We start from the raw sequence: 24,261 nt of genomic DNA, 5'->3' as shown, positions 1-24,261 counted from the left end.
AACGTCAGGCTTGGGAGCGTTAATGACCTTCTGCGTCCTCTTTCCTTAACTCTGCCTGTGGGGACTTGGTAAGAGAGAGGAATTCTGTGCCTTTGCTGTGCTGGTTCCAGGGTGGAGTAAGAAGGTGCAAACCCAGAGAATTAGCATAGGACGGGGTCAGGGCGCTCTCACACCCACCCTGGACATGGGGCCAGAGCACCCATGCTAGTGATAGAGGAGGGGCAGAGGCTCCAGTTGAAGAACTGGCATGGAGAAGTTCAAGTCCAAACTGGGTCTGAGAAGAGGGGCAGACCCCGCCTTTCTGGGCTACACGGTTTTGGGGGTGGGGGCTCAATGAGTTTGAAAGCAAAGCCTCTAGGAGGCGTTCTACCCCGGAGAGGCACTGGCCAGCCCTCTGGGGACATGAGTCTCAGGTCCCCGTGGGTGAGGACTTTGAGCTGTCCTCCAGAACAGGGGCTCTCGAGGGGTTACCGTGGCCTTGGGTGTGTTCGAGTAGTAAGGGAGTGTCTGTGGCTTGGCCTTCACACATGCACAGGCATCTGCAACCAGTGTGGGCCTATGACCAAGTCCACACGACTCTCGGTGAGCGAGCCGGAAGGGGAATGACCGCCTAGCTAAGAGTCGGGGTCTCAAGCACTCCCCCAGGCTGCATGCAAAGTGCCCGGCCACCTAAGCCAGAAGCGAACACAAGACAAAGACAAGCCACGTACCGAGCCCGTTCTCTGCCGGTGCCGCGTGGTTCACACCACACTCCGCCAGGTCTTGCTCTCCGACGTCGTTCAAATCCAAGCCAGGCTGATGGGAGCCGTTTCCAAAGTGCCTCTCGTCCTTCTCGGAACCGGCGTCCCCATTCTCCATCCCATTCTGAGCCTTTTTCAGCGGCATTATTTGCAAACCACTGGGGGTAGTCCTGTAAGACACCGTCTTGGCGGCCCTGTCACCTCCTGCGGGGGGCTTGGCCGAATACCCTTTCTTCGGCTTGGACAGGGGGGGGTTGATCCGCTTCCGTTTATGGGAAGTCCCTTTGCTCTTCCCGGACTCTGAAGGTCTGTGGGAGAGTTTCTCAACCGACGGGCCTCGGCCGTCACGCAGGAGCTTGGAGGTGCTGGCCTGCTTCCCTGACTTGATCCTTTTGTCCTTGGACACGTGCAGCCCGTTGAATTCGTCGATAAACTCCTCACAGTGCAACAGATGGTGCTCTGGCTCCCACGTGTCCTCCGTGCTGCCGTAGCCTTTCCATCGGATGAGATACTCCCATTTTCCTTTCTTGTTCTTCCTCTTGTCTACAATCCTTTCGACCTGAGGTACGAGATAAGAGAGTCAGGGAAGAGACAGAAAAAAAGGGCGGAGGAAAGAAGTCAGGCCCAGGCAACAACCGCACAAAGCCCTGAGGACAGAGACACACGGGCCAGGGGAGAGGCCGTTCAACATCGGAAGCTGACACTTCCAGGAGCGTTCAAGAAGGCTGGTTTATTTTAGGACATCACTGAATGGAACCAAAGGCACTCGGCTGTTTCCCATGACAACTGTGTGAGGCCATGCCTGGCTGGTGGCACCTGCCTGTCCTTCCAAGGCTTACTCTTGCTTGAAATCACAGCACGAGCTTTCACTAAAGATCTTTATTCTTTTCACTGCACTGAAGTAAAATCAGACGTTTGGAGACCAGTGCGGTGTGACTTTTTCACCCTTACTTATAGCGAGCAACATTTATTGAGCATTCACATGGTAGGCACTATGCTAATGTATCCTTATTTATAATAATGGGAATGATTAGTCACACTCATTGGAGTGACTAAATGCTGGGCTTGGACGCTCCCATGTCATTTTCCCCTCACAACAACCCAGTGCAGTCAGTACGGATTCGTTCTTATCCCCACTTTATACTTAAGGAAACAAGGCTTCAGGGAGATTAAGTCACTTAACCAAGTTCCAAGCTGGTAAGGGCAGAGCTGGGATTTGAACCACTCTTACCCCGGACTTATTTTCTTAATCACAGGCCAAACCAACTCTCTCTACTACAAAAATCTTCCATACTGATCAAAAATGACTTGCATCAACAAAACTCAACCGCCCCTCCCCACAACATGAAGGGTACAGCTGGTAGGCCAGGTGATAGGTAACACTCGCTGAGAGCCTATTATATGCCTTGCATAACCCCATGGGTGTAACTGCTGTTTTCCTGTTTGATAGATGAAGTGATTGAGTATGAGGTAAACTGCCTACCAGGCAGGGCTAAGCGGTGGCAGAGGTGAGGTCTGAACCTCTATCCATCTGGCTCTAAAACTCTGTGCTAACTGTCCACATACCTTCAAAGTTATGAAAATCCCTGCCTTCGAGTAATCTCCCGGAAGAACACGGTTAGGAAAATGCCAGTCTTGATGCTAATAACTGGTCAATCCAGGGGAAGAGCATGTGAGGGTCCTTTACTACCCTGTCAACTTGACCCTAGATGTAAAATTCTTTAAATTAAAAACAAAACAAAAAAAAAAAAAACAACCGACAGAAAATACCCAATGCTCTACCCTAAAAAAGCTAAATTTCAGTGAAAAAATAAAACAACTACATTCAAAAAATAAAACAACTACATCCAAAATCATGGGATTTTGACCCCATGAAATTAATAAGTGAGGAATATGTCCTTGAAACTCATGAAAAGAAAACAAAGCGAGAAGGGAGAAATCAATACACGTACAGTCGATCATATTTCAAGATGGCTATCAAATACATGGGGGGTTCGCTATATGACTGTTTATGTTTACGTGTTTGAATTTTTCTGTTTGAAATTTTACATAATAAAAAAAAAATAACTTTGAAAAGACTGTCTCCCAATGGTTTTGTACAACAGAGGCTATGCAAAATAATTAAGCGATGTTCATTGCTTTGCACTTAATAAATATGTAAATAGCTAGGCCATGCTGCCTCTTCATAATACTGTTTCTTTAGAGACAATTTAAATGGTTTCCTTAATTGATTTATCTACGATCAAATTGGCCTATTTCTATTAAAACTTCTTTCCTTACAAAATGCTCTGTGAACATCTGTTTTAGATTCATTACATAATTTTTAGATGTATCACACAAACTCTGTAACAGTTTAAAAAAGTAAAACCATGCCAAACTAATCCAAGTCCCAATCTTTGGATCGAGGAACGGGACTAGTTGAGTATTTATTTGTGATAATGCTTCAGAAAGTCCAGAGTATTTCTGGAGGAGCCTGCACCTTTGCACTTTGGGAGGTCTTTGGAGGGGGAAACCCTCTGCAGGTTTACAGAGGGAACAAGGAATAAGCAAGCTGGCACTGCCTTGAAAGAGCAGCATTCCCAAGAGCACCAGCCTAGGAGTATCAGGAGTGAGCCCAGATACTTCTTAGGAGCTAAGGGATTTGTGCTGGCATGGAGGTCTCCAGCTTCAGAAAATATATGGAGAACACTCCTTCCCCAGGACAAAGCAGAAAACCATGTTAGACAAAGAGCCAACATGATGGATAGGTGGGTGGGTGGATGTGTGAAAATGGATGGCTGAGTGGATGAATGTATAGATAGGTGGATCACGGGATGGATGGATGGATGGAAGGAAGGAAGGAAGGGAGGAAGGAAGGGAGGAAGGAAAGGAAAAATGGCTGGCTGGCAGAGAGATGAACACATGGGACGGGTGGATGACAAAAAGGACAGATAAATGGACAGATGACTGGCTGGATGGGTGAAAGGAGGGTAAAGAGATGAGTTCAGAAATGAATGGGCAGATGATGGATGGCACTCACTCATCAAAATGAGCTTAGCATAGTATTTAAGAACACAGGCTGTGGAACAACACTATCTGGTTTAAATCCCCTGGTAAGCCTTTTATTATGTGTTCCTGAGCAAATGAAACCTCTCTGGGCCTCAGATGACTCACCAGGCAAGGGGGAAATAATAGCACCTATCTCACAGGGTGGTTGTGGAGAATATACAAGTAAGTAGTTTTGCATTCCATAGTAAAGGTCACTGAATCTTGCATATCCTCCTGTGAATACAAATCTTGGTGGTATCTAAAGACAGAATGTTTCCTCATCTTGCAGAATACGACCCCCCTAAGGATAACCAACTCCTCCCTGAAGAGACAATCAACCTACTTGCATAAGTCCTTCCAAGTGTGGGAGATGGCTGTGCAGAGCAGTCCTGCTCGAGAAGCCTGGGGAGTTGCAAGGGTGCAGTGTCTACACGGCTACTGAGGCCCACACTGTGAGTGGGGGGCTTGGTTTCTTCCCTCCTAGTTACCGGAAGACTGAGTCACAGAGTCACAAGTGGGTCTGCCTCCACCTTTGGTCCCGTCCACAAAGCCACTGGGTGCCTTGACAGCCATTTCTACTTAAATTAACCCAATACCAACAACAAATAGTATTAACGGGATCATCCCAAATAGTCTGATGTGTGTGGGGAAACTGTTGGCCCTGCCATTTTCTATCCACATGACCCGAACAAGTTGCCCAACTTCTCTGGGCCTCAGTCTCCCCATCTGTAAAAGAGGTACACAAAATGAACCTGCTTTTTCTGAAAGATGAAAATACCCACCGGGAGCTCGGAGGAAAGCTGGCTCCAAATTTCCCATCATACTTGGAATCTGCAGTCTCCTAGGACCGAATTCCCTTCCTTACATCCCTGTATAGGTTCTCTGACCCTCTTTTCCACTTCTTCTCAGGAGAGTCTCAAACAGAACCAGAATTCTAATCTGTGCTGGTGATAACAACGGCCACGTTATTTAGGACTTGATCTTGCTCAGGTTCCGACAGTCTCTGGGGAAATCCTTTCTTTCCCCTTCCCCTCTCCCAGCCTCCTCTGCTGACCCCTAACTCCTCACACCTGCTGAAAGCACGCACCTGGGTCTCCAGGTCTCAGCAGCGCTGTTCCTGACGCACCACGCCCACCTTACCTGCCCTGCACTACCTGAAGTTCAGTCCCTCCAGATGGAAACAATCATCAACTCCCTCCCCTTGGAATGAGTAACAAACACATGAACGGCATTAAAACCTTGTATGCTCACACACACACCCACTGGCTCCTTTCAAAGATAAGCAATCTGAGACCCTGAACTGTTTCTTACAACTCAACCAAATCATTAATTACCGTTTACTCCCTGTGATCCCAGCCAGTATGAGACAATATTCTACCACAGGGGGAAGTGGCAGGGGGGGATGGCAGGGAACTTCCAACGGAGTTATTACCACTGCCAGGATGTCGAGCGGATGGCTGTCTCGTTAGGAATGATAATGATGTTAATCACCTTTATCGGTACGTGCTGTTCCAGGAACTGTGCTAAGCACTCATGAGGTTTTAGACTCGATCTCTGCACCCAGGCAGGCAGCTGGACATTATACTCACCCTTTGAAAGGTGAGAAAACTGAGTCTCAGAGAAGGTAGGAAACCTTCCCTCGATCACACAGTCAGTAGGGGGTTAGCCAAAATTGGAATTCTAGTTCGTCAGACCCCTCAGCCCAAGTCCTTGGCCCCCTGGCCACACCTCACCCCTGGGAAACCATCGGGTTGGGGGACACAGCCCTTAAATGAACGAGCGTGAAGTAACATGACGGTAACAAATGATGGTGAAGATAATGTCACATGGGAAACAACAGCGGAGGGAATGGGGTTACTTCAGATCAGAAGGGTAGCAGACTCTGAGAAAGAACGATTTAAGCTAACACCAAAATGGGCCTTCAGAGGCGGAGAAAATCTGAGCTGGTGAAGTGAGGGGACTTTCCAAGCAGAAGGAGAAAGGTCCCTCCCCACCTTCCTCTTCAGCCTTCTGCTAGCAGGCCAGTCGAAAAACACCACCACCCAACATTTATCCAGAATTGACGAAATGCCAGCCACTTCTGAAAGTGATCCCCATAGACTGACCATATGTTATATATGTGAACTCATTTAATCTTGAAAATAACCCAACAAGGCAGGTAATTTCATTCTCTTTTTTAATGTTTATTTTTGAGCAACAGCACGTGCCAAGGGGCAGAGACATGGGGACAGAGGATCTGAAGCAGGTTCTGCACTGCCAGCACAGAGTCCAACACATGGCTCAAACTCATGAACCATGAGATCACGACCTGAGCCATAATCAAGAGTTGGATGCTTAACAGACTGAGACACCCAGTGGCCCTTCTCTCTCTCTCTCTTAAAAAAATTTTTTTAATGTTTATTTATTTCTGAGAGAGAGAGAGAGAGAGAGAGAGAGAGAGAGAGAAGGAGGCACAGAATCTGAAGCAGGCTCCAGGCTCTGAGCTATCAGCCCAGAGCCCCACGTGGGGCTTGAACTCACAAACCACAAGACCAACTTAGATGGACGCTTAACCAACTGAGCCACCCAGGCACCTCTCTCTCTCTCTTTTTTGTAATGTTTATTTTTTTAGAGAGAGAGAGACAGAGTGCAAGCAGGGCAGGGACAGAGAGAGAGGGAGACAGAATCCGAAGCAGGCTCCAGGCCCCAAGCTGTCAGCACAGAGCCCAACGCGGGTCTCAAGCCCACGAACCTCAAGATCATGACTTGAGCCAAAGTTGGACACTCAACCAACTAAGCCACCCAGGCACCCCCTCTCTATTTTTTAACAGAGGATAAAACTGAGGCACCAAGAGGTTAAGGTCCTTGGCCAAGGCCTCACCTCTGACAGGCAGTGGAGAGGTAAGGCTCGGTCAGAAGCATCTTGGCTCCACCCCATACTTTCAGTGACTACACTACATCCATCACCCCCTTGTCCAGTAGGCCCAACCTGACTGAGGCTGACAGCTTATGTATAGCTTCAGACATTTGCCCTCAGCACTGCCAAGGTCACAGAAGACCTCTATCACCTTTAGGTGGCTTAGGAGTCTCCTGCACCTGACTCTCCCAGCCTGCCCTGAGGGCCTCCGGCTACGGCTGCTCCAATTCTCCATCGGTTCAAATGGAAACAGACCAATTATCATTCATATTCCCTAACCCTAGCTTCCCACCAAATGAAAACAGTATATGAAATTACAATAGCTCACGAACCCAGGGTTACCAAAGGTTTTCCAGACGCTCGAAGGAATGCCTCCCACATCAGAGGGAGTTGGACAGAGAAACTTTGCATTACTAATTCATGCCTTGCCCTCTGAATGCCAAGAGCAAAGCAAGAAAGAATAAAGGAAGATGCCCACGCCTGCTGTGTACCCGTGGATACACCAGAACATTCAACCCTAGACATCCCCAGATTCTGGACCCCTAGCCCACATCTGCAAGGACCTCTCTGCATCCTTCCAACATCCTGGGATAACTCCCGTGGGGGCAGAAAGGCATGCGGACCCCGTCACTACAACTTGGGGTATGAAGTCTTCAGGAAGGATAAAGACAGGACACGTTCTGGAAGCAACTAGGCATGGGCTGTTTCAGGTCTGGAAGACTGCTCTCCAGATTATCTAATCAGAGAAGGCAGTATAAATAGGCAGTGTTTCCCACCCAGTCCAGCAAAGCACTAGAGAAACAGATGCCAGACCAAGAATTTTGGCTCAGAGCCACGTAATTTAAGCCAGCCTCCAGGTGAGAGTCTAAAGTGAAAAATTCAGCAGCATCCAAGTGATGAGGGACCGAGAGGAATTCCCACACCCCTCTCCTGGGAAACACTGAACCAGAGAGACCGCTCCTTGATCAAGAACACGCAGACAGAACCCGGCAATAGCAACATCACTGCAGGACATATTTATGAGAACTTCTAAAACACATCCGAACACAAACATCACTAAAAGTTCTCAGCAAAATCCTCACCAGGAAAAGCACCACTGCGCATTTTTACATAGCATTTGTGTCATGTTTTCAAAGACGACAGAAAATACAACCCCTGTTTTTAGAAAAGAGAGAAAGGTAAAAGATGAAATGAAACCAATAGGTTGAGCAGGAAGCTGAAATGAAAGAAGGCTCATTTACATCAGAAAGGATGTAAGGGAACCAAAGGAAAAAACACAAGCAAAGAAATAAAATTCCCATTGGAACCAGAAAAGGACAGAATCAACATGCAGAAAATCAAATCCGTGATGGAGACAGTGTACTTGAAAAGCTCTCCAAGGACACAGAGGTCTTTAAAGAAAACCTTGAGGAACATGACAAACAGACATCTATCTAGGAGGGCTAACAGAGATCCAACCAAGGTAAAGTCTGGGAGAGGGGGAAAAAAAACCAAAATAGGCCAAACACTAACAACTCCTCCAGAAGAAATCCCTGCATCTTGAGTCTGTAGGGGGGTGGGAGGGAGGGTAGGGTGTGTGATGGGCATTGAGGGGGGCACCTGTTGGGATGCGCACTGGGTGTTGTATGGAAACCAATTTGACAATAATCATATTAAAATAAAAATATAATAAATAATAAAATAGCTTAACAATATTACCTCATTAAAGACTTTTAAAAAAGGAAAGATCTGTGATGGGGAATGCAGAGGTTGAGAATCAATCAACTTTGTTTCTTTATTTCTCTTCTTGCAGAACTTCTTAACTTCAAAAAATTAAACCCCCCCCCTCTCACACCCCAACTCTCCAAAATGGTAGGCAAAAAAATTAGGCAGACTTCAGAGAACATTAAAATACCAGGATACAAACTGAAAAATAAATATTGCAAACTTAGAATTCTAAAACCGGGGAGGTGGGCCTTCAGATGAAAACGAAGGAGGAAAAGATCTCCTGTGTGAAGAACAAAATATATATAACTATCCATTTAAAAAATGACTCTATCCTGCAGTGCCAGAAAATAACTACTTAAAAATTAAAATAAACAAGCCTTAAGTGATGGGAGAATGCCAAAAGGAACCAACTGAAAGAGCTCCCAGTGGCCAAAGCTAGAAAAATTTGAATAAGAAATAAATAGTGATAGTACTACATTTACAACCCAAGGAGTAAAATAAATATCCATGAGTTCATCTGATATAAATAAATGAATTACTTATCAGAAGTTGCCTGCAGGCTAAATCTGGCCCAATGCCTGTTTTAAAAATAAAGATTTATTGGGACGTACCGATGTCCATTCATTTATGTATCATCTATGGGTGTTCCAAACCACAAAAGTAGGGCTAGCTGTGTAGTGGAGACTGCAAGGTCCATAAAGTCTAAAATATTTGCTATCTGGCCTATAACAGAAAAGGTTTGCTGACTCTGGAAGAAACAAACAAGTAGGGGAGAAAATACCAATATCCCTTACAGAAGAATTCCACATAAGGAATGTAAAAAAGGAATAAGGGAAATAGAAAAATCACCACCAGAATACCACAGAAATAATTGCTATAGGAAAGATCCACAGACAGATGCTAAAATTAGTGGGTAACATTTTGAAGAGAAATGAGATATTTGGATAGCATCAAAATATCCCCCAACATACTTACTGACCACCATGGTAATTATAACAGATGCCCACCTACTGATATTCCCTCCTTTAGGGGTTGGAGCTTAATTCCTCTCCCCTCGAGTGACAGGGCTTAATGACTTCTTTCTAATGAGTAGAGTATGTGAAGGGAAAAACAGTAACTACAGTGGAGGAGAGATATGGCAAAGACCGTGATCAAGGCTATGTCGTCCATGATAAATCATGCTGATACCATGTATACTCCTGACACGGTTCACTTGCAAGGGCACTTCCCTCTGCAGTGTAATTCCCCAAACCCATCATCTCATGAGGAAACACTAGACAAACTCACACTGAGAAACTATCTACGAAGGTCTTGTAATGCAAGGAAAGATGAAGATACTGTCTCAACTAGAGGACACTGAGAAAGTAACAACCAGATACAATGTGGTATTCTGGACCGGATTGTGACACAGGAAAGGATGTCCGTGAAATACTGGTGAAATCCTGATGAAGTCCACAGTTTAATGTAGCACCAATGTCAATTTCTTAGTTCCGATAAATGTGCATGGTATAAAATGTAAGTAACTGTGAAAACTGGTTCAAGGGGAGACGGGAACTCTGTGCCCCATCTTCATAGTTCTTCCAAAAGTCTATAATTACTCCAAATGTTTTTTAAAAAGTATAAGTGTACCATTTAGTATACACAATTGTATAATGAAACGAAAGACAAAAAAGAATCTGAATAGTAACCACGATCATAAAACCTAACAAATTTTAAGCACTTGTTATGTACTTATTTGCTTAGTGATAGAAATGAAAAGAATGAGCAAAGACATACCAGGCAGTACCAAAATTTGTACAGAATATCAAAGTAAAATTAAGGAGCAAAATGAAGACATTTTAAATTAAAAATATTCACTAAATATATAATAGGCATGAACTTTTCTACAGCAAATAACAGATCAAACAATCACTAAAAAATTCAACAGAAATTGACAGAAGCAATTTGAACTGAAGACTTAAACTCAATACTTTCAGACATGGAGAAATCAAGCAGATGGAAACTAGGGATATAAAAATCTGAATAATGTAAATATGATAGGCATTCTAGTAAATATTGCAGGTATTTTATAAACAAAAACTTTAACTTCATAATTTGTAAAGAATATACAATCTACCAAAAAAATCTACAGAAAACCACTTTGGAACACTTATAAAAATTGATTATAAACAATATGAGAGAAAAATTAATAAATGCCAGAAAGAAAATATTGTACAGACTGTGTTCTCTAAATACGCTACAACACTAAATGAAAGCACAATTTAAAAATAAATCCTAAACAGTTTACAAATAAAAAAATAATGGTAACTGGTAAAATCAGCAATTATCAGATGAAGGCCTAAGAAAATTCATAATAATAATTTTTTAAAAGTAAAAACTGAACACATACATATTATCAAAGTAGTTGGGATGTGGAAAGAAGGAAGGAAGGAAGGAAGGGAGGGAGGAAGGGAGGAAGGAAGGAAGGAGTTCAATATCAACACTGACTAATCAGTAAATGAAAAATCACTCTTGGGAAGTAAGAAGAAAGAATAAATGCCAAATTAGAAATTAACAAACTAGAAAATACACCAAAGATGAACCTACTGACATTCAAAAAATGAAAATAAAGAGCAAAAATGGAAGAGTAGGCAGTTCTAAAAGCCTGTCCCTCCAGAGAACACCAAAATCAAGCAAAACATCAGAATCAACTCTTTCAGAATTCTGGAAAACAAAGTTAATAGCACCAAACAACACTAAATCAAGAAAAACACAACTTAAAACATCAGCTTTGCGTCATTTTGGTTGCCCATGACCCTCCCATTCTCCAGCTCATCAGCAGTCTTGAACATGGCGGCCCACATCCCCAGGGTAGGACCATGATCCTTGGTTCTGGAGAGAGCAGAGACCTTATCCTCAAAGAACTGTGCTTGTTCTATCTGGTCTTTGGGCTACCTGAAAGACTACAAGCACTTGCTTTCATTTTGTTAATCCTGAAACTTACTCGGGTTGGAAAAGTAGCTATGCAGAGTCATTCTTTCAAAACAATGAAGGCAAGTGAACAATCTGCTGCCAACTGGGGCAAAAGAGTGCTGTTGAGAAAACAATAGATGCACAGAAAGCCTGGGAGGAAAAGCTGGAGAGTTTCTTCATAAAATTAAAGCATTCAAAAGTGCCCATGTATACTGGAAATTTAGAAAGCTACGCACTTGCCCAGGACAGAACGCATGCTCAGAAAAGACTTAAGCCAGACCTACACTTTTCACTTCTGGCTGATCTCGAGGCTTAGTGCAAGGACAAGAGACAACTAAGGCAGTTGTAAATGGCCTGGCCAGGCACTGAAGGAATGTCCCAACAGAGTGAATAGGACAGTCGCGCTTCTCTCTTCTTTCTTTCTCTTCCTTCCTTCCTTCTCCTTCCTCCTTCCTTCCTTCCTTCCTTCCTTCCTTCCTTCCTTCCTCCTTCCTTCCTTCCTTCCTTCCTCCTTTTTCTTTCTTTCTTTCTTCTCTTTCTTTTCTTTTCTTCTTTCTTCTCTTTCTTTCTTTTTCTTTTGTTCTTTTCTTTCTTTCCTTTGTTCTTTTCTTTTTCTTTCTTATCTTCATTTCTTTCTTTTCCTTATTTCTATATTATTTCTCCTAGAATACAAGGAAATCTGTTATAAATAACTTCGCACAAGCTAAAGGAACAGAGACTTCAGAATCACACATGATGAAGAATATGAACCTTACAAAAGAGCTTAGAAAAGTCTCTAAACAAACATCAAACAGCCCACAACAAGAACAAATCAAGCCTGAGGAGGGGAAGAGTATGATTTCCAGAGTGACTATATTATAACACTCTAACTGTCCAGTTTTCAACAAAAAAGCTATGAAGCACTCAAATAAACAGGAAATATGACCCTTCATTAACAGAAAAAATTAATAGAAACTACTCCTGAGGAAGGATAGACATTGGACTGCTAGACAAAGGCTTCAAAATCACTGTCTTAAATATGCTCAAAGAACAAGAGGAAACCATGGCAAGGAGGTTTCAAAGGATAACAATGTCTCGACAAATAGAAAATATCAATAGAGATTTTTAAAAATCATAAAAGGAACCAAATAGAAATTTGGGATCTGAAAATTATAACAGCTTAATGAAAATTGCACCAGAAAGTTTCACTAGAAGATTTATGCAGACAGAAGGAAGAATTGAAGGTAGCTCAATTGAAATTATCCAGTCTGAGCAGAATGGAAAAAAATGGAAAAAAAAAAAAACACAGCCCAAGAGATCTGTAAGCCACCATCAAGGGTAACAACATACACACAATAAAAGAGAGGAGAAAAAGAAATGGGCAAAAGGAATATTTGAAGAAATAAGAGCCAAAATTTTCCAATTTTATGAAATATATGTCTATACATTTAAGAAGTTCAACAAATTCCAAGTAGGATAATCTCAAAGAGATCTACAGGAGACAAATTATAATCAAATAGTTGAAAGACAATTCACAGAGAGAATCTTAAAAGCAGCAAGAGAGAAATAACACATCATGTACAGGAGGTCCTCAACAAGATTAACAGTTAATTTCTCATCAGGAACTATGGAGGCAAGAAGGCAGTGGAGTCACATATCTAAAGTACTGGGTAAAAAACTGTCAACCAAGAATTTTACATCTGACAAGCTACACTTTAAAAATGAAGAGAAAATTATGATAGTCCCAGATAAATAAAACTGAGGTAATGACATCTCTATTAGACCTGCCCTACAATATATACTAAAAGGAGTCCTTTAGGCTAAAATGAAAGGTAGTAAATGAAGCCATATGAAGAAATAAAAAACTCCAGAAATGATAAGCAATAAGTAAATATAAAATCCAGCATTACTGTATTTTTGATTTGTAACTTTTTGTTTCCTATATGATTTAAGACAAAAGAATAAAGCATAATTACATATGTATGTTAATGGGTACATTATATAAAGATATAATTAGTGATATAATAAAAACAGGTGGAGGGATCTGTACATAAGCTGAGTTTTTCTATGATATTGCAGCTACACTGAAATCAAAACTTAGGATGTTAGTGGTAAACCGCATAGTACCACTAAGAAAATATCTTTAAAATGTACAGTAAAGGAATGACAAGGGAATCAAAACATGATAATACAAAACTGATTCTTGAGGCAAAGCAATAAATGGATGAATTACTGATTAATCCCACTGAAGAAGAAATAGAGAAAATACAAATAAAATTAATCATAAATTAAATGAGATATAACAGATTGAAATTAAATGCATGCAATACCATGTACTCTAATAGGTGAAAGTTTGAAATGCTGGTGATATGCATATTGTAAAATAATATACACATTAGCAAAAATGACTCAGAAAAAAACTGAAATTGGAAAGAAACAGATATAGTTACTAAAATTAAACATCTGAACAGAATGATAACTACAGGGAAAAATGGGTAATTATTATAATTTCCTAAGAAAAGGTTCTAACTAAAATAAGACTACCCAAAAATCTTTCAGATATTTAAGATATAGTAGTTCCAATAGTACAGATTATTTTAGTGCAGAGAGAAAAAATGAAAAGCTTCCAAATGCACTGAACAAACATTCAAAGAAATAATATATTTAAAGAATAAAATACCTTGCACTTACAGATGGTTAAATTTTAAAAGTACGAAGATAAGTTTCACATTAATTGGTAAAAGAGGAAAAATGACATGCTCTTAATAGATGCATTAACAGTCAATTACCCAAATTTTAAATTCACTCCAGACCATCTTCCCTTGAAAAAAAGAGACTAAAAATATATATAACAAAAAAAGCTATATTAAATTAGCAGTTTGCATAATGTTAACAATAAAATGTAATAGGCACTCCCACTATAGTCAATATTGAGCTATTTTGGGTGAAAGGAACAGCACAAGAAAATATTAAATAGGAAAAGGAGACATGAAGATAGGAAAAAAGTCAAAATTATCATTATTTGTAGATAATATGATTACATATCTTATATGTCTAGAAAATGAGATATAAAATTTGACCAGAATGTATAAAATTTAGCAAATGATTAAGTATAAAAATATAATAATTCACTTTCAACTTTGCTCCAAAATGAAACAACACATTCTCTTCAAATGCATTAATAGTACTCACAAAAACAGGAGATATTACACTGCAAGGAAAATGTCAACACACTAGAAAACAAAATAACACAAGCCATAATTTCTCAATTTGTTCTAATAAAATTATGAATCAACAAAAAATGATAGATAAGAAAAATCTAAGGACTGGCCCTCCATTTTCTACTCAATATGTGGAGTTAGAAGAAAGCACTGCTCCCCACTTACAACAACAAAGATCCAGACAAACCTATGTTCATTACTTATCTAAAACTCATCAGAGAGCAGGTACTGAGAAAAAAACAACTAGCTCACAATCTCAGATGCTTGCAGAGAGAGACTAAAGAGGACACTTATCTCAAGTAGATGCCCCTGGATACCAGCTCTAATGGATAAGGTGAAAAATGCAAGATCAGATGGGAAAATTCAGTGGAATTTTCTTAAAGAAAATTTTCTTAATGAAAAATTCTTAAAGAAATTTTTTAAATTCCTAAAAAAATTCTTAAAGAAACTATAAGAAATCATCAAGTAAAAATGCAAGAAATCAAGACCATAACAAAAGAGATAAGAATTGCAATTGATAGTGATCAGGAGAGTCAACATAACTAACGGAAAAAATCATAAAACTTGAAGTAGATCAATAGAAATTAGTCAAATAGAAACACATGTTTAAAAGTTGGGAACAGAGGTGGGGGGAAGGGTATCTAAGATCTGTAGAACAAAACCAAATACTCTGACATAGGTGTCATTGGCATCCCAGAGTGAGAAGAAAGGGAGAATGGGCAGAAAAAAATATTTCAAATATGAATAGACAAAAATGTTGAAAATTAGTGATAGTACAAGACCACTAATCCACAGCGCATAAGTGCTCCCCCCAAAAAAGAACATAATATAATACAATATACAAAGTCATAGCATACTGGAACTGCAGAAAAACAAATACAGAGAGAAAATTTTGCCATCAGAGAGAAAGAACATATCATATAAAAGGACAAAAAAACTATTACATCAGATTTCTTATCAAAAACTATGCATGACATAGCAGTGCTATCAACAACAGCCAAAGTATGGAAAGAGCCCAAATGTCCATCAACAGATGAATGGATAAAGAAGATGTGGTATATATATACAATGGAGTATTACTCGGCAATCAAGAAGAATGAAATCTTGCCATTTGCAACAACGTGGATGAACTAGAGGGTATTATGCTAAGCAAAATCAGTCAGAGAAAGAAAAATCATATGACTTCACTCATATGTGGAGACACAAAACAAATGAACATAAGGGAAGAGAAGCAAAAATAATACAAAAACAGGGAGGGGGACAAAACATAAGAGGCACTTAAATATAAAGAACAAACTAAGGGTTGCTGGAGAGGTTGAGGAGATGAATAATGGCCAAGGCGCATTGAGCAACACACTTGTTGGGATGAACACTGGTGGTACACAGAGAGGATGAATCACTGGAATCTACTCCTGAAATCATTATTGCACTATACACTAACTAACTGGGATATAAATTAAAAAATAAAATGTATAAAAAATAAAAATAATAATAAAAAAAGAAAAAGGTTATTTTAAGATAATGAACATATATATACACCGAAAACAAACATGTGTGCATGACAGCACAGAGAGAAATAATATCTTCAAAGTGATAAAAAAAAAAAAAAGACTATCAATCAACAACTTGATTTCCAGCAAAAATATCTTCCATAAAGGAAAAAGCAAGATTTCTCGGACAGAAACTAAGGGACTTCACCACCAGTAAATCTACTCTACACAGAATTTTAAAGGAAATTCTTCAGATGAAGGAACAGGACACCAGACACGAACTTGGATCTACACAAAGAAATAAAGAACACTGGGAGGGGGATAAATGAAGGTAAAAATACAAATTTTTCTTACCTTGAATTGCTCTAAAGTTAAATGTCTTAAGTAAAAAGAGTAATGACATATGTATGTTCATAGCAAATGTGAAAGTAATGTGAAAGACAACAATAAGACAGAAGGGGGAGAGGAATGGAAATATACTGTTGCAAGATCATAAAACTACTGTGAAACAGTGTAAGCTACATGCGGGTAAACTGGGTAAAGATATGTAAACTTTAGGGCAAATATTGAAAACATAAACAGGAGGTATAAATAATTGTGAAGGTTAAAAAAAGCATCATGAGAAATGTTAAGCTTTTAAAAGCTTAATTCACCTGAGGGCAGAAAAAGCAGAAAAAAATGAAAAAAGAACAGATGGGTCAAATAAAAAACAGCTTGCAAAATGCAAGATTTTAATACCATTATAAATAATTACATTAATGTAAATGGCATGAACATCAACTTAAAAAACTCATATGGTCAAACTGGATGAAAAGCAAGACTCCACTATATGCTGTTATTGGGGGGGGGGGGTTGTTTATTTATTTTGAGAAAGAGAGAATGTGAGCAAGCAGGGGGGGGGCAGAGAGAGAGAGAGAATAGAATCCCAAGCAGGATCCACACAGTCAGGGCAAAGCCCAAAGCAGGGCTCAATCTCACAAACCATGAGATCATGACCTGAGCCAAAATCAAGAGTCAGAAGCTTAACAGACTGAATCATCCAGGTGCCCTTCTATTATATGCTGTTGTAAGTAATCTTTTTAATATAAAGACATAGCTAGGGTACAAGTAAATGATGGGAAATATACTGTGAAACAATAATGAAAGAAAGCTTGGATGGTTATATTAATATCAGACAAAGTAGAGTTCAAGACAAAGAATAAAACTAAAGAAAAACAGGAACATAACACAACAATAAAAGAGTCCATTCTCTACGAATCTATACAGTCCAAAATTTTTAGGCACTTAACAAAGTTATAAATACATGAAGCAAAACTGAGTGAACCTGGAAGAAGATTTAGACAAAAATACACAATTATGGTTGGAGATTTCAACATTACTCTCAGTAATTAACAGAGGAAGAAAATATAAATCAATAAGGGAAACAAAATACTTTAAAAACATAGTGCACACAGAGAACTACCACACTCTGGGCCATAAAACAACCATAGAAAGTTCCTGAATAGAAATCATTAAAACTGGGTTCTCTGACCGTAACAACATTAAAACTACCAAGTAAAAAAAATACATCTGGAAATCTCACACCCTTACACATACTTCTAAAATTAACCCATGGGGCAAAAAAGTCTTAACAAAAATTTAAAATATTTTAAACTAAATAATAGGGAAAAGAAGGTAACATATTCAAATTCATGGCGGGGCAGGTAAACAGCATTCAGAGGGAAATTTATAGCATTCTGTGCTTATTAAGAAAAGAAGAAAAGTCTAAGCCTCCACCTTAAAAAACTACAATGATACAAATTACACTCAAAGCTAGCAGAAAGAAGAAAATAAATGTAAGAAAAAGAATAATGTAAGAAAGAAATAAATGAACTTAAAACAGTAAGATTACAGAGAATATCAATGAAATCAAAAGCTAGTCCTTTGAAAGCATTATAAAACTGTAAACTTCTAGCCAGACACAGGAAAAAAAAAAAAGAAAAGAAAGCGAAAAGACAATTTACCTACAACAGGAATTAAAGAGCGAATGGACACCACAGAGACCCAGATACGCTTAGATATACCATCCATGGCTGCCATGGGCTGGGGGAGGAACACGAGAAGTTTAGGGCAGTGAGACTACTCTGTGCAGTATAATGCTGGACACATGTCATATACAGGTCTCCAAACCCATAGCATGCGTAACACCAAGAGTGGCCTTAATGTAACTACAGGCCTTGAGTGATAATGATGTTTCAATGTACGCTCATTAATTAAAAAAAAAAAAAAAAGACAAATGATAGATTGATGAGATACTGACATATATAACAAAGGGTTGATATCCAGACTATTAAAAAACACTTTTAAAATCAATTGAAAAAATTAAAAACCAATAAAAATGGGCCAAAAAAAAGATAAAAAATTCAAAGAATTAAGAACGAACACAACAAATTAAAAATGAAGGTCGATCTCATCCTTCATCAGGAAATATAAAAACAAAACAATGAGAGAGTTAGGCAGAAATAAGGTTGATAATATGTTGGCAAGGGTGTAGGGAAAAAGACAACCACGCGTGCCCTTGGTCAGAGGTAAAATGGTATCTCCTCTAGGGAGGGTAATTGGGTACCTACAGAAAATTTTAAAGCACGTTAACAGACATCTTAAATGTTTTAAATGCCCCCTGCTACACACAGGGTATATAGAGTCACATTATACTAGCTGAGTCCAAAGGGACCTGGGCAGAAAAAATGTGTGTCTTTTCTGAACAATAGCATTCCACTTCCTGCTCTCTCTCTTTCATGCTAGTTAGTACCCAAGGATGCCCTGAGTTGCTTCTGGTTGCAGGTAAGGAATAGTCCAGCCTCCAACATAGGCCTGGGCCCCTGAGGGACTGGGTGGAACTGAACCACCCCACCAACCATCCCTGCACCTACAGGAGGACTGAGAAAATAAACCTTTGTTGCATTGATCCCTGGGAATAAAAAAAAAAAAAAAAACTGCAACAAACCCTTGACCCAGAAATTTGGATTCTGGTATCCAATTCTGGGAAAAGAACGAAGCGTAGACTATAAGTAACCACCTATCCAAGGAGCATGGTTACAGAACTAAAATAGAGCTCTATGCTTTGAAAGGACAGTAGGATCCCACTTATGTTAAAATATGCATATGCATGGGGCGCCTGGGGTGGCTCAGTCAGTTAAGTGTCCGACTTCGGCTCAGGTCATGAGGCTCAGGTCATGATCTCGTGGTTCACGAGTTCCAGCCCCATGTCGGGCTCTGTGCTGACAGCTCGGAGCCTGGAGCCCGCTTCTGATTCTGTGTCTCCCTCTCTCTCTGACCCTACCCCCATTCATGCTCTGTCTCTCTCTGTCTCAAAAATAAATAAATGTTAAAAAAAATATATGCATATGCAATGACAAAGGTCTAGAATAATCCACTGCTAATTGTCTGTAACCACTGCCTAATCATTAAAAATGGCTGGCTCTCGGGCACCTGGGTGGCTCAGTCGGTTGGGTGTCTGACTTCAGCTCAGGTCATGATCTTATACTCCATGAGTTCAAGCCCCGCGTCAGGCTCTGTGCTGACAGCTCGGAGCCTGGAGCCTGCTTCGGATTCTGTGACTCCTTCCTCTCTCCTGCCCCTCTGCCTCTCACTCTGTCCTCTCCTTCAAAATAAATAAACATCAAAAAAAAAAATTAAAAAAAAAATGGCTGGCTCTCAAGCAGGGAGTGGGATGGGAAAGAGGCACCAAGGGGGTCTTTCATTTTTATTCAATATCTTCTGTATTGTTTAAACTTTCTCAATTGCAAGCTATTTATGTAGCCTCAGTGCCACATTTAAATCAATAAAAATATATTTTTTTAGGGGCACCTAGGTGGCTCAGTCAGTTAAGTGTCGGACTCTTGATTTAAGCTCAGGTCATGATCTCACCGGTCATGGGATCGAGTCCCACATTGGGCTCCATCCTGACAGCATGAGCCTGCTTGGTATTCCTCTCTCCCTTTCCCTGCCCTCCCCCACTCTTGCTCTACCTGTGTCTCTCAAGTAAATAAACATCATATATACGTACATACATATATATGATGATAACATCATGTTTATCATGATGATATGTTATCATCATATATATGTATCTACGTATATATGATGTTTATTTAAATGTTTATGTATATATGTATATACACACATATATACATACATAGGGGCACCTGGGTGGCTCAGATCATGATTTCATGGTTCCTGAGTTTGAGCCCTGCGTCAGGACTCTGCTGACATCTCAGAGCCTCGAGCCTGCTTTGGGTTCTGACTCTTTCTCCCTCTGCCCCTTCCCCACTTGCGCTCTGTCTGTGTCCCTCAAATATAAATAAACATTTAAAAAATTAAAAAATAAAAAACATCTTTTTTTTTTTTTTTCAACGTTTATTTATTTTTGGGACAGAGAGAGACAGAGCATGAACGGGGGAGGGGCAGAGAGAGAGGGAAACACAGAATGGGAAACAGGCTCCAGGCTCTGAGCCATCAGCCCAGAGCCTGACGCGGGGCTCGAACTCACGGACCGCGAGATCGTGACCTGGCTGAAGTCGGACGCTTAACCGACTGCGCCACCCAGGCGCCCCAAAAACATCTTTTTTTTAATTAACGTATTTCCCATACAACTTAAATGACCAGTGAGAAGACATAATGGGAAGCATGAACACATTCTAAAAAAGCAACCAAAAAGATTAAAATAGCAAAGTTTAACTTGAACAAGAAATATTGAGAAACCAGAAGAAAAGCCACAAAGTCCTGCAGAGATATTTTAAAGGGCTCAAATGAATGGAGCAGTATGTACAATGTGTTTGGATGGGAAGTCTTCATATATTAAGGATGTCAGATTGCAACAAGCTAGTCATAAATATAATGCAGTTACAACCCAAATCCCAGTGGGGCCCATTTTCAGAACTGTACAGAATGATTCTCAAGTAACTCCGGGAGAATTAAACAAAAATAGTCAAGAAGTTTTGAAAAAGAAGGATAATGAGGAAGCACTGCCACAATTACATAATAAAACAGTATAAAGCCGCAATCATTGTCTGCGTAGTATTGGGGCGGAGGAAGAAAAAAATCAGCTGAACAAGACAGAAAGCCCACAACACACCTTAGTAAACAGAAAATCTATTTTTTAAAAAAAGTAGCATCAAAAATCAATGCCGAATGGAGAATTCCTGGATTAGTGGCACTGGAACAATTAAATAGGGATGAGATGGAAAACACATCCTCACTTCACAGTAGAGGGATAAGAGTTGGGGTTTATTTACCAATTAATTCCAGGTGGTCTCAACAGCCAGAAAGTTAAAACACACACACAATACTACACACTCCCCACTCCACACACAAAACCATGAAATCCAAGAAAATAAAAAAGGAATAAAGGTAAATAGCCATCTGATTTTAGCTGAAAGATATCCTACAGTTTTTAAAGTTTATTCATTTATTTTGAGAGAGAGAGACAGGAGAGAATCCCAAGCATGCTCTGCACGGTCAGCACAGAGCCCAATGCGGGGCTCGAACGCACAAATCATGAGATCATGACATGAGCCAAAGTCAGGTGTTTAAATGATGGAGCCACCCAGGTACCCCAAGATAGCCTACGTTTTAAAGAATATTAAAAAAAAAGGAATACTTTTTCATTCAAAAAAAATTGTAGATAAACAGAAACAAAATCAAATGGCACACAGTAAAATGGAAAAAACCAAGGCCAATGTCAGATAAAGCTTACTTAATAAATCAACCTACGAGGATCTCAGAATATCATCAAGAAATGTACATAAATGAGCATAGGACAGGAAGAAAGTGTTTCACAGATGGGATACACAAGTGGCTATTCAATATGTAAAAACATTTTATCTCATAAAAGAACAAAAAATGTACACAAAACAAGAAGGAGATTGTGGTGTTTAATCCATCAAATTAGCAATGATTTCTTTGAAAATCAATAATGCATTGAAGCTGGCGAGGGGGGAGGTGGGATGGGCACGCTTGAGGCAGCACTGTGAAATAGTACAACTTTCAGAAAGGGCTGTGACCATAGGTATTACGAGTCTTCACCGGTCCCTGTGCTTTGACCCAGCAAGGTCTCCTCAAGGACTCCGAAAACTTGGCAAAGCATCAAGCGTGTTTACTGCAGCGTTAACGGGGAAATTAACTAAAACCTAACCCTCTCACAAAGAAGTTAAGAGGAACATGCATGCTCTAAAAATGTATCTAACAAATAGGCTTTAATGATGTGGATAGTGATGAAATATTAAAGTGATGAAATATTAAACACAGTGATTTTCATAACTGCAGGGAATTCTAGGTTGTTCCAGTAATGGCTTTCAGTGAACCAATCTTTCTGTGCCCATGCCCCTTTGCAGTGCCACTTTCCCTCTCTTGCCATCAGGGGTGAGGTCTGTTTTCCAACCCTTGAATCTGGACGAGCCTTGTGACTTGCTTTACCCAAACGGAATGTGGTCGAAGTGGACGTTATTCAACTCTAGATGCTAAATAAGCCTTAGGAGACACTATAGCTTCTACCTTTTGCCTCCTTGGTTCACTGCTCTGAAACTACCACATGAAGGAGGCTAGTCTAGCCTACTGAAGAATGACAGGACATGAGGTACCCAGGCATCTGCCAGACCTGCAAACCAGAAGGGTGGGTGTGGCCCTGTTGGACCTTCCATCCCAGCTACATGAGTGAGCCCAGATGTCACCAACACAGGCACCCACCGATCATGAGAAATTGTGAACTTATTTTCAGTCACTGAGTCTACAACTGATACACCACAATACAAAATTTTATTACAGAGTTAGCTCCGTCATGTAGCACATAACACACATAACCCTCAACAAAAAGAAGAAAATGTTAACGGGGATATAAGACCTTATTTATAGAATTATCTCAAACATGTAGAATACACACACACACACACACACACACACACACACACACACACGGGTGAAAAGGGCAGAAGGGATGTTAATAGGAATGTTATTTTCGGGAAGTAGGATTAGAGCTAATTATCTTCTTTATACTCTTATATTTACAAAGTTTCCTTTTATTCGTAGAAAATCTACATCTATAGCATTACAATGAACTAAGTTATCTCACCAACTACACTGTGGATTCCTTGTTAGTGGAGGCTATGTCTTTCAACCGTGAACTATGAGGCTTGTCACACAGTAGGTGTCCAATAAATGTTTGATAATGAAAGAACATGGGCAGCCTTAGGCTTGTTACCTTCCCAGATTCAGGACGGGGCTGCAGCTGTTGGAGTCCACCGTACCCTGGATCGCCCTAACATCCCCTGGTGGAGACAGGTGCCCGTGGGTCAATGGCCACTCAACCCAGATGCCCTACAGAAGGTCTCCTGGTCAGCCTGTGGTGGCTCGGGCCATAGGGACTGTGGGGTCCTCTAGGCACCATTCTGGTTACCCTGCATCATCCTCGGGCTCAAGGAGAGAGACAAGTGACCAGCCCTTCCCCCAGAACTGGAACATAGGGGCCAGGGTCTACTCCATGCCTGGATCCTGTAAGTGGGCTCCCCGAGTCCTGCTCCCTGATGGGGATTCCCCAACCCCCTCCCAGAACCACACCTAGCCTTGCCCAGCCTTGGATAACATCCTCACCCTGTGTAACCAACGTGCTGGAATCAAACCTTGCATCCAGGTAGGCATAGGGGCCCCACTCCCCCTTTCCCAGCTGCACAGCTCTCTGTGTGCCCCTCACAGCACCTTACACTCAACCCCAAGCTCACATGGGGCGACTTCTTGAGCTGCACAAGGTGGCAGATGTGTGCATGCGGTTGGAGGGGCTGTACAGTGAAAGTGACCAGTAAAAACTCAAATACCTGAGTTGAACAAAATGTTTGTTTGCCCCATTGATCAGTCAGATACATCACGCAGTGCTCTCTGAATACTCACCAACTAACTCCCTTCTTCCTTTCTTACCCTCCACTCACCCATGCCAGACATCACTAATCAATCGCAGCCTCCACCCCAATCCCCCGGACGAACCCAAGATGCTCCGCACAGAATGTAGTACACAAAAGCACTGAGCGAATTATTTCTTCAGTATAACACTCCAGACAGCCAAGGCTACCTTCTCTAGTTGTGTGATTTTAAATACCCTGGAAAGAAGGCAACCTCAGAGAGGCCAGAACCCAAAGCCTCCTCAGGTTGGCTTCCCCAAATTCCAGACATTTTAGTGGCGGTCATTCTGATGTCCACACCCAACAGTGAGGTCATAATCC

General features: G+C 40.7%; 1 protein-coding gene across 1 annotated transcript in view; it reads right to left on the bottom strand.

The window, feature by feature from the left end:
* CDYL2 (chromodomain Y like 2) overlaps positions 1-24,261 on the bottom strand; it is a 170,792-nt gene that overhangs the window by 54,925 nt on the left and 91,606 nt on the right. Inside the window, exon 2 of the mRNA XM_030298569.1 lies at positions 711-1,299. Coding sequence (XP_030154429.1) covers positions 711-1,299 — 589 coding nt within the window. The remainder of the gene's footprint in view (positions 1-710; positions 1,300-24,261) is intronic.

This window comes from Lynx canadensis, chromosome E2 (genome assembly GCF_007474595.2).
Source record: "Lynx canadensis isolate LIC74 chromosome E2, mLynCan4.pri.v2, whole genome shotgun sequence".
Taxonomy (NCBI): domain Eukaryota; kingdom Metazoa; phylum Chordata; class Mammalia; order Carnivora; family Felidae; genus Lynx; species Lynx canadensis.
This window is presented reverse-complemented; position numbering and strand designations above follow the sequence as displayed.